Source organism: Pinus tabuliformis, chromosome Q (genome assembly GCF_031772625.1).
Source record: "Pinus tabuliformis cultivar Carrire ecotype Pingquan chromosome Q, CPIR1, whole genome shotgun sequence".
Lineage (NCBI taxonomy): Eukaryota > Viridiplantae > Streptophyta > Pinopsida > Pinales > Pinaceae > Pinus > Pinus tabuliformis.
In genome coordinates this window covers 1,355,524,611-1,355,536,807 of record NC_142296.1, presented here as the reverse complement: position 1 = coordinate 1,355,536,807, position 12,197 = coordinate 1,355,524,611, and the positions used below count along the sequence as shown (strand labels likewise).

The following is a 12,197-nucleotide window of genomic DNA, read 5'->3' as shown; positions in this document are numbered from 1 at the left end:
GACTAGAACACCATCCGATGCTACAAAAACTAACAAAGACATTGAGTAATCTCAACAAGGGTGATAAAGGACTTTCATCCAATGAGCAGGTCCAGAGAAGGCAACAAGCAGATCATTGCAGCAAAGGTATCAGCCACACGCAGGCCATACAGGGCAATGCAATAGCAGTCATACAACAGGTCGTACAATGTAGAAGAGTTTGCAGGTCGAACAGGTCATACAACAACTGTACATGAGGCTGTGTAGTCATACGGGAGCCCCACAGGTTCATACAGTAGGCTATTTTGTCAGGGGTTCAATTCAGGGAAATTTTGCAAGACTATACAAACCATGCAGGTGCCCACTAAATTTTCAGATTTTTGCTGTAGCTAGTTTATTTTCAGTGCGCCACTTTTCAGTAAGGGAGCCCTTGTAAGCTTTGATAGTATTTAATGAGAAGATGATTTGAAGGGCAGAAATATTTTGCTGTGTGTTGTGGAAAATGGTCTCATTTGCTTTCGCTATAATTTTTATTTGTCCAATTAAAAACTCTAGTGTGTGCTTTTTATTCTGTTAACTGTATTGAATTTAATTTTCAGCAAGGAAATCACAAGGAAATAATTTTTTAAGTTCCGGGGTTAGAAAAATTTAACAAGGGAGACATTTCATAAAAATAATGGTTTGGAGAAGTGGAGTTACGTTGGAGAACCAACTCGATTTGAACCCAGAAAGAATGTCCTTGTAAGCGACAAAATGAATTGTTTTGGGACATTTGGAGTTCACATTATTCTTCTCCATTCTCCAAGCTTGAAATTCCCTCAACCATTTTCAAATTCACTTCTCACCATTTTGCAATTGAATATAAATATCCTCAAATCATATAACCAATTGAAACAGCATTGTAAATATGGTTTATCTCATTTCTTTGCACAGGTTCACTGCAAAGAAAATTGTTTCTGTACTATCTTCTAATGTTACTTAACAAGGATTGCAACTTGATTTCTTTTGCTTAAATAAACAGCATCTACAAATTCAGTAAATAAATTTATGACAAAATATTGATAGTATAACCACTACCGACAGGAAAGTAGTGAAATAAAGATACAAGCTGAGCTGAGTTGAGCTTCCTTGTCACTATGAGTTGTTAGTCAACTCTGTGTCCAATCAAGTATATCTGATGAGGTGACACTGATATAAATGCTGGAGTATCAATTGTTAACAGCTCCCCATCTATTCCACATGATATATTACCTTCAACAGAATTGATTCGTGCTCTACATACCTGTATTATTAAATGAATTAGCAAACTTTAGTTGCTTGAAAACAATGGTCACACAGTGTAAATTGTGCATAAACTAATGATCCAAATGTGTTGAAAATGAGGTACATAAATTGTTACCTTAATGTACTCGACAAAGGGAAGTGAGACATGATGACTATATTGCATCAAGATAAGAAACCAAAGAAGCCGGAAAAGACCAATCTTATGCACCAATAATAAATCTAGCAAACCATCATTGTGCTTTGCAGAGGGAGCCAGTTTCTGTGATTTTAGGCACTGCACTGTCTTGCATTGGTGGTTACAAATTATAATTCCAAGAAACAATCCTTTGCTGGATTTCCAATTCCCTTGTTTGTCAATTCCACATCCTTCTATTATTGCTTTACTTATGCTCTCCTTTGTCATTCCACAAAGAACTGGATTGCTGTCAACGTAACTTACCTTTTCTACTGCTGGAATGTAGTTGACCTCACATTCATAGTATCTCAGATTAAAAAGCCTAATCAGCCCAGCAAGAAGATATCTCAAAGGACCAAATCTCTGGTACTTGGCAGACAGTTCAAGCACTGCAATTTGAATACAATTTTAGAACTTTTAATTCAAAATAATTCACTTCAAAATATAGAATGCAGGTCCATGAGCTAAGCACAAAAAGTGGATACTTTTCTTTGATCATAATAAAATAGTGAGGTTCTGAAAGGGGATCTCCAGGAGAGGACAATAAAAGGGAGGTTGACTGATATCCAATGGAAACACAATGTGATTCTTGAATAGATGGCTAATCTATTGTAGTATTAATTAAAACAATTCTGAAATTATATTAAGCTTCAAAAGAGATGATCTTTTTACTTCATCTTTTACTATATTAACATTTATACACAGAATGGTAGAAATAGTAAAGAAAATGAACAATTTTGTTAATGCCTGCAAAGACTACTAGATACTTGATCACATGGATAGTGAACTGCCTATACCAGCAAATACTCTCTGATTTGAGTATAGAAATGAACTTAACACTGAATCAAAACTAGATGGTTATAGTAAAATAGATCATCTTGTTTACTTCCAATTATGATTGTTTACAAAGGGGGAATATGTGCAATTTAAGCATCATTCTAAAGGCTTGGAAACACATTAGCCATAAGAAAACATTAGTTTTTTCATGGGAAAACATGTAGGCAAACCCAATGGGCATAGGGGGCTTCCCCATATTCATGGATGGCATCCTCAATGAATGTTAGTGCATAGATTAGTGTGCCAAATCCAGGGTGACTCAATAGGCACCTGCTAGCATGGAACTAGCCAAATGTCTAGCAAAATTGGTGACAAGCAGTCGAGCTAACTCCTTGGGCTAATGAAAACATTCTTATAACACTGCAGTTTGTTAGTTGTAATTGCAGGAATTAGTAAGTGGCAGGTGGCAATGTATCAGATTGTTGGCCTGTCCTCTCTTTGGTTGCTCAGATTTTTCTCCATTTGTACAAATTTTGCTCTTCAATTTTTTCTGTGCAGGTTTTTGTTATGCAGATAACTGCATGATTTGGCTGCAGACTGGCTGCATTATTTTGATGGTTTATTGTTTCAGCAGCAGTCTGCCAAGGCCCAAAACAGCAAAATTTCTACCAGAAACCATAGATTTCTTGGAGCTGTCATACTATATTCCATCTGACAGTCACCAGAATGTGTGTTTCTGCTTTTGCCTAAATTCTGCTTGTTCTGATCATCTTCCAGCAGAATATTTCCCTAGACTGGCAGAATCTGTCCCTTGAATAGCTCTAAAGCACGATAGCTCTAAAGCATGACACTAAGTCCTCTAATGAAACTGGAAGATTGGAACCATGCAACTTCTGGCTGAACAACTCTAGGAACAGAATCCACAACATATGGATCAACTTGCAAAGCAATGTCAGTGCCAAGATGAATTTCAGGCTGGCAAGATGCCAGGCAACATGTCCATGTTTCAGTAGTTGATGGAACAAAATTAACGAACTCCTCCATGGCTTGTGCCCTTGGCTATTTCCATTATTAAACGTAATTTTAAGATGGACACTGTTACAATGCAGTGGTCATCTCACATTTTCATGGGCTTTCTTCTCACCAACACAATAGAAAATCTGCAGATTTCCGTGACAATTATGACTTCCAGAAATTTGGAGGCCATACACCTTGTTCTATCTTGCCCGACCACCACAAAATAAAAAGAAAATAATTAGCCAGAAAATTAATTAAATTTGAGTAAAAAAAATTAATGAGAGAAAATTAATTCTCTCCAAGGGGAAAATTATCAAAAAATTCGTGGGTCAAAAAGAATTCATTTTTGGAGGTCCTCCACCAAGGAAAAAATGGAATTTTTAAGAAAATTTGACCCCTTCGACCTTGGTGGTTAAGTCAAAGTGAATTTTTTGAGGATATTAGTCCATTTTTTTTTTTGGATTAATAAAAAAAGGGTTTTAATAGAAATTCAAAATTTTCCTTAAAACTAAAAAATCAACGGTCGAGATCAAGTTATTTTCAAAGGGAGATCAACAGAGGAGATTATTTTGACAAGGATCAAGCCAACTAGCCATTATTTCCACTTGGAGGGGGTTTCTCCTCTCATTTTCTATATAAGGAAGCTATGAAGCTCCTCACGTCACCTTATGAGATCTATGATCTTTGAATGATGTAATCTGTAATGCATGTATTGAGCTTTGCTTCACTGGAATTGTATTTCTCATAATAGAAAGACTTTGGGGTTTCAAATTCATGGTGTTCTTCTTTCTGCGGATCTATACGATGTGCTAGTAATTTTTCATGCTCTATATTATATGTGCTTCATCAAATTGTTATTTCATTTGTTGCAAGATGGAACATCTATTGGTATAGATAGTTGCCTTAGGTGTTGGGTTTAGATCTAACGATCTAAATCTTTTATGATCTAAATATTCATCTTTAAGTTTGAATATAGATCTACAGGTAAGCTAGCCATAGTTTTAAAACCAAGCCAGCCCGAATTGGACTTGGCCTAATCGACTGAGTCGGACCCTTGCCCCAGCTGGCTTGGTAGAAAAACCGGTCCGAAGGCCGGTCTGTTACCGAACTGGCTGAGCCAAACACTGAATCGTGTTGAAGAAAGGGTAACTAGGTTCGGTCTTCATAATGACATGTAATTATGATTGATGTAAATGATGTAATAAAGAGAACAAAATTATTATTGTAAACTTACTTCATGGGTTTCATGAGCAAGTGATTTTAAAATAGTAGGATTTGTAATTTACAGTCTAAATTAATGTCATGTATGAAGAGCTCTTCTTGAGCCTATGTTCAATGTATACAAGTGTCTAAAAGCCCTCCAAAGACAAGAACAATCCCTCTTGAAGAAGTCGGCCTCCAAACAAGGTAAAAAGAAGTCATGTCGGCTCATATAAAGAGACACATCGGTTCCCTCAGTCAAGTTGGCTTAATATGTGGGTAGAAATACTATAAATGCTCAGCTAGGGTCTTCGCAAAAGGCAGGGTACAGAACTCGGATTCTCTGTAATTTTTGGATAGGTACAGGTCTAAGATTCTTCGCATTACAGTGAGGTTCAGATTTTCGGATGGACAACATCTCTGTGATTTTCGGATGGGTACCACAGGGATGAAGTCTCAGCATCCTCACAATCATGATGATCACAGTCTCGACATAGTTGTGATGATGAAGATCTCGGTGCAGGGAGAGGACACAGTCACGGTCTCGGAATTGTTGAAATGAGAAGGATCTCAGGGATCCCACAGTAATACACTCTCGGCATACTAGACACAGTCATGATCTCGACATTGTGGTAATCATGGTCTTGGTCATAGTCTTGATGAAGACAAGGTCATGATGATGATCTCGGTGCAACTCTCATATGCATATAGATACATATCTCAGTATAGAGATCTCGTTGCTATGGTAAAGGTCTCAGTAAAGGAGCACCAATGATCTCAGTGAAGGTGTAGTAATGATCTCGGTGAAGGTGCAACAATAATCTCGATGATAGTGCAACTGTAATGACCTCAGTGATGCAATAGTGATGACCTCGGTGTAGCAGCAATGATGATGATGATCTCAATAGTGACAAAGAAGAGGATTAGTGTCTTGGTCTTGGAGTGGCTTTATAGGTCAAGGATCATGGTCTTGGTATTCATCAATTGGAATCTCTATAAGAAGAATTTTGTGCAGGTTTTCCTCTCAAAGAGTGAGAGATTTTGGCCCTGGTAGAAAGCCAACATCTTGTGTTCTTGTCTCTTTTGTTTTGGTAACTATTTGATGAACTAAGAAGACACACTCTAATAATAGCAAGAGAAGATTGTACTAATGAGAAAAAGTTAAAAGTACCTCACAAATAGTTATCATGATGAGAAGAATCTTATCAACTTAATTTGCCCCAGATTCTTCAACATGGTATCAAAGCTAAGGTGTTGAAGTCAAAGGAAGGGCATAAAAGAGACATTCAAGGATAAACTTTCGAGAAGGGCATCAAAGCAAGTTGAAGGGCTTTATGTTTCAAAACCTACATCAAAGATTGAAGGATCAATCTACAAAAACAAGACAATTTAGTCCTACAGTAAGACTGATTTGGATCCTTATTTGAAGATAATTTCATAGTCTCATACTACCCATAGTCATGGTGCTATGTTATTGACATCTTGATGCCACAATATGATTAAGTAATCTCAGTCAAAAGAAGTGAAGGCATTTTTTCGGTACCTCTCACAGTCTCGTTGCTAATTCAGTGTCTCTATTCCGTCTTGAAATAACCACAGTGCTAGCCACAAATTTGGTGTCATTACAATCTCTATCATACCACAGTGATCTCAATAACTTATAGTCTGGAGCAGTTTTAGTGCTTGGTGCTGGACAGTGCAAGAAGGTCTCAAAGGAGATCTTTGAAAAGGGATTTCAGTTGTTCATGCTAGGCAACTCAAGCAAGGATCTACAAGTCAAAGTATCTAGGATTCTACACTAGCAAGGAGCATTATAACAAGACCACAAGGATCTACAATAAAATCACATCAACTCGAAGATCACCCAGAGGAAGCATCAGTGCATCTTCAACGTGATCAAGGTGAAGATTTTATCTTCTCTTGCCAAGTAAGTATCTTTCATTCTATAATCAAGTTTGGTTAAATGACTTCGTGTTTGCAAGGAAATCTATAAACTGGTTGGGTCATCGAAATTCCTTGCATGAGAGAGGAGGATAGATATAGTCCCTGAAAGAGAAGTCATTGATGTCTATGGAAAAGTCTCTAAAGGTCAAGCATTGTTTGAATGCATGAAAAAGGATCAAGGGACTCATAGGATTCTTATGACATCAGTCAAAGGTCCTCTCATCCCTATGTAGCAGGAGAGGAGACATCAAGAGATATATGAAATTCTAGAAGATATATTCTCTGAAAATGCATTAAAGAATGTCATATCTCTTAGGCCTGATCTACACAAAATTGAAGGTATCAAAGAATGAAGGGATATCTTCACGATATCTCAATTGGGAGATCTGGGGGATATGATAAGAAGATAATCATCATTGTTCTTAAATACACTAACTGATAAGCAAGGTAACAAGTGTCCTTGGGACAAGAAAGTTACGCCATTTAATAACTTGTGGTATCGATGCAAGATAGAAAAAAGGACAAGTTGTGGGCAAAAGTGTAGAACTCAAACATTTGCAGAAAGGAAAGGGAAGTTTCGTCCTCAAGCAAAACAAAATAGTATAGCTAAGACTCAATGCTATGATAAGCTCATATAACCGGAAAGATGGAGGAAACTGAAGAAAAAGATCAAGGAAAGAGGGAGCAACAGATCTCTACTATGTTTGAGATGGTCTCCTTCACAAAAGAATCCTATCATAAGCTCCTAAATATTTTGTTATAGATATGATCATGATAATAAGATGCATCATGGCATCATGGAAGCATTAGAAACAAGAGCTCATGACATCACCATGGGAATCATGAAGGACAAAATCCATGGCAGTCAAACATGAAGGATATAGCTCTTGGGAACCTCATTGGACATTGAAGAAAAGGAAGAAGTCATCTAGGACAAGCTAAGTCACATGACACGAGGACACGAGACACGGAGACGTAAATACGAGTATTCAATACGAAACACAGCGACCTGGAAATAGGACACGGGGGACACGTTTTATATATATTTAATAATATATATCTATATATCTATATATATATATATATATATATACCGAAATATAGTTGTTTATCCATATTAAATTGCAGGTTGCAACTTATCTAATCAAATTAAAATATAATTACTTCTCAAAGTTCATAGTTCACTTTAAAAAAAAATAGAATCAAAATTTACCATTTAGAAATTAGAATGTGATATGCTTGGTCTTGATTCTTGAATATTCAATGTTCATTGTTCATGTACAACTTACAAGCACATAAGAAACTACTAAGTACTTACTACTAACTATAAATTTAGAACTTAGATATTAAAACCATAAAATGAAAATTTTCCATTAAGTCATCAAAATCAAAATGTATCACTGTTCAGTGTTTACAACAATGTTGCATTAATCATTATCAGGATAATATCGGCGCGAGGAAAAAATCGGAAAAAATCGTAATTATTGGGAAACAATCGAAAATAATCGGGAAAAAATCATTTGGTACAAAAATATTCTTTTTTTTTTTCATTTTTTTTAATATCTGAACCATCTACAACATAAAATAAATACATTGACACATAAATATGATAAAAGAACTAATATATAAGATGTTTAATATCATTTCTAGTGCTAAAATCACACATAACATTGAATCATGTCTTGAATAGTAAGCCCCGACTCCTGAGTCCCAACTCAGCCTCAAAATATCAACAAAAAATATAATAATGTATCTCATCATGTCATAATGTCATATACAATAAAATGAAGAAAATAACTAAAGTCTAATCCTATTGATTTCCTCTGCCCCTCTTGCGAGAAAATGCCACAACTTTCCCTTTCCCTCTAGATGTAGATGCTGGTGCTGGTGGAGTTGGCAGTGGAGTTTGCTATGCTCTAGAAGCTGAAGAACTAGAAGTAGGAGCTATAGGAGGTAGACCACGTCCTCTACTGGTGGCAGGGGTAGCCCGGGCAGGTGGTGTCACCTGGAAACATTACAATCTCCCAATCCTGAAATCCTGAAAAACTGATAAGTCTACTGCATTTTGAATGAAATCTAAAATTCTACTTTCTCCATATGAAATCCAATGAGGCCGGAACCACTCTCAAACATCCTGAGTCATTTCATGGTAATGTTAAAAATTTAAGTAAAAGGATGAAAATGAAGATTAAGGAGAATGTCACTTTTACTTTAAGAATTTAACATTACCATGAATAGCATATCAATACTAGGGCCTAGACTTGATCATTAAGCTGCCCCACTCAAAAATTATTTGTTTCTTTCAAAAAAAAATTGCAGCTTAGGCAGGCAACGTTTTCTATCAACAGAATACGCGTTTTCCAGATGCGGGACATGACGAAAACCGGCAAATACGTTTTACATTTTACAGGACACGATGAAAAACGTTTTCGACACGTTTTAGGGTCGTTTTCATGTCCGACATGTAAAATACGGGACACGGGACCTTGGAGGACGTGTCCTGTGACTTAGAGGACAAGGCTCATCATACATCAAGTCAAAAAAAAGGAAACATCTACCAGATCAGGATATGCAAAGATCCTCAAGATTCTCTGATGGAATCCTCATCCGAGGTTCACTAATCTAGAGAGGAAGCAAGTGTTTCATCAGAAACTCTAACTTGTGGAATTCATGGATGATGTTATGAGAGAAGAAGTGGATCAAGGGGTTGAAGACACTTCAATCAAGGAAGCTACTGAAAGAAGCCTAGATGACCTAAAGGTAAAATGAGGTATGTGTGCTTGTATTTAATATTATAAATTCATGTCGTATGGTTGCAGGTAGCATGGATCACTACTTCTATCTTGAGAAGCATGATCAAGAGAAAAAGGATATCCTCCTCTGAAAGGATGCAGGAAGGCATAAGTCACACTAGATGAAATCAACATAATATGTCCTCATATGAAGTATGAGGTGGTTGATTACAATTAAGAAACTCTGATTGAAAGCTCTTGGGAATGGAATGTGTGAGGAAGGAAGAGATCGTGAGATATGCAACCCTGATGAAGACGATCAACATCCAAAAGACCAAGAAGATTTGACTAGGAAATCTCCCGAAAGGATATGAAGACTCTGATGAAAGTTTGAAAAAGATGGAGACCCTTGACAATGGATATCTTTGGGAGAAGTGTTAACATGTATGCAGGATGCTGATACCTCCAGGAAGATGTCATGATGAAGAGCCATCTTGTAAGGTACTCTTTGATTTAATGTTACGTTTTGATATCTTGATTAATGTTTGGATGAGTTCATTCAGGGCTACTGGAACAAGAGTTGTAAGTACAAGTACAACTAGCATTCATGTGGTGGATGGAAATTCCTGAAAGAAACATGATGAGAAAGAAGTAGCCATATGACGAAGGTTCCAAATATGTATCAAGAAGGCCACTTTCCATGAAGAAAGGAATGACATGACGAACCAAGAAGGAAAGTGATCGATGGCTAATGCCCTACAAGGAAGAAGCTCGACTGAATTTCATGACATCAAGGAAAGAAATTGATCAAGCAGCTGAAGGACCCACGAAGAAGTTGTTGATGAAAAGGAGAGTCCCTAGTTAAGATGGAGCTCTGACAAGTCCCTAATTGAGAGGGAGATTGGGCAAGTTCTTGGTCAGAGGGAACTTGGGTACATTCCTTTACAGGAATGGGCATATCTTCCCTAGTTAAGAGAAAGAGATAGACACAACATTCTTGTCTTCACTTGGGAAGAAAGAATGGAAGGATTGGGTAATCATCTGGCATCAAATGCTCTTTGAGGATGTGTAGGGAATCCAAGATAAGAGAAGGCAAGAGGACTGATATTCTTTGAGGGTTGGGAACCCAAGATAAGAATAGTCCTAGAAGGTCATACTCAATAAACACCCGGGTGGGTATGTACCTTGAGAGACAATGATGAAGGTGTCTATATTCATTGGTCTCACCAACATTGTGCTCTAATTTGATGAGAGATAGAGCTATCAATCAAGGCCTTGCTGTGGAAACAATGTTGGTTACTATGATGCTATACAAATGGGTTACCAATTCGATTCTTATAAGAAATTCTTCAGATTGAGAATGACCAAGTACCATTATGAATATCTCCCTAGTTAACAGGGAGTGTTGAAGAAAGGGTAACTAGGTTCGGTCTTCATAATGACATGTAATTATGACTGATGTAAATGATGTAATAAAGAGAACAAAATTATTATTGTAAACTTACTTCATGGGTTTCATGAGCAAGTGATTTTAGAATAATAGGATTTGTCATTTACAGTCTAGAATTAATGTCATGTATGAAGAGCTCTTCTTGAGCCTATGTTCAACGCATACAAGTGTCTAAAAGCCCTCCAAAGACAAGCACAATCCCTCTTGAAGAAGTCGGCCTCCAAAGAAGATAAAAACAAGTCATGTCGACTGATATAAACAGACACAATGGTTCCCTCTGTCAAGTCGGGTTAATATGTGGGTCGAACTACTATAAATACCCAACTAGGGTCTTCGCAAAAAGCAGGGTGCAAAACTCAGATTCTCTGTAATTTTCGGATGGGTATAGGTCTGAGATTCTTCGCATTAGATTGAGGTTCAGATTTTCAAATGGACAACATCTCTATGATTTTTGAATGGGTACCTCAGGGAGGAAGTCTCACCATCCTCACAATCATGATGATCATGGTCTCGGCATAGTTGTGATGATGAAGATCTCGATGGAGGGAGAGGGCACAGCCACAGTCTCGGCATAGTTGAAATGAGAAGGATCTCAGTGATCCCACAGTAATACACTCTCGGCATACTAGACATAGTCATGACCTCAACATTGTGGTAATCATGGTCTCAGTCATAGTCTTGATGAAGACAAGGTCATGTGATGATCTCGGTGCAACTCTCATATGTATACAGATACATATCTCAGTATAGAGATCTCGTTGCTATGGTAAAGGTCTCAGTGAAGGAGCACCAATGATCTCAGTGAAGGTGCAACAATGATCTCAGTGATGGTGCAGTTGTAATGACCTCAGTGATGCAATAGTGATGACCTCGGTGTAGCAACAGTGGTGATGATGATCTTAGTAGTGACAAAGAAGAGGATTGGTGTCTTGGTCTTGGAGTGGACTTATTGGTCAAGGGTCATGGTCTTGGTATTCGTCAATTGGAATCTCTATAAGAAGAATTTTGTGCAGTTTTTCCTCTCAAAGAGTGAGAGGTTTTGGCCCTGGCAGCAAGCCAACATCTTGTGTTCTTATCTCTTTTGTATTGGTAACTATTTGATGAACTAAGAAGACACACTCTAATAATAACAAGAGAAGATTGTACTAATGAGAAAAAGTTAAAAGTACCTCACAAATAGTTATCATGATGAGAAGAATCTTATTAACTTGATTTTCCCTAGTTTCTTCAACAACTCGGCCAGTTTAGTAACAGATCGGCCGGCACGGCCGAGCCCATCATAAACATGCTAAGCTCATCTGCGGCAGAAAAAGGCGGCAAACTCAAACTTGAAAGTTAATTTTTTTTGGTTATTTTTTCCTCAATGAATCTACCCCTCTCCCAAGCCTATAAAAGTGACCCAACCCCCTCACATTTCCTCACAACTGTTTCATTGCATTTGTGAGTAGTTTGTGAAGAGTTGAAGTTGGTTTTTGGAGCAGCAGTTGGGAGGTTCTTAGCATAGTTTTAAAAACCGTTTTGAAAAACCAGTAACCGGTCAAACCGGCCGGTTAGCTAGCTGGCCGGTCGGAACCGGCCTAAAAACCCGGTTTAACCCATCACTTGCCCGATTTTTTGACCTAACCGGTAAAAACCGGCC

General features: G+C 37.6%; 1 protein-coding gene across 2 annotated transcripts in view; it reads right to left on the bottom strand.

The window, feature by feature from the left end:
* Positions 1–834: 834 nt before the first annotated feature.
* The window catches only part of LOC149224944 (sphingoid long-chain bases kinase 1-like), a 381,298-nt gene continuing 369,935 nt past the window's right edge, over positions 835–12,197 (bottom strand). For both annotated transcript variants that reach the window (XM_089386350.1, XM_089386351.1), the window contains 2 exons: positions 1,379–1,827; positions 835–1,261 (listed from right to left, as the gene is read on the bottom strand). In XM_089386350.1, the coding sequence (XP_089242476.1) occupies positions 1,124–1,261; positions 1,379–1,827 (587 nt within the window). In that variant the 3' untranslated portion in view covers positions 835–1,123. The remainder of the gene's footprint in view (positions 1,262–1,378; positions 1,828–12,197) is intronic.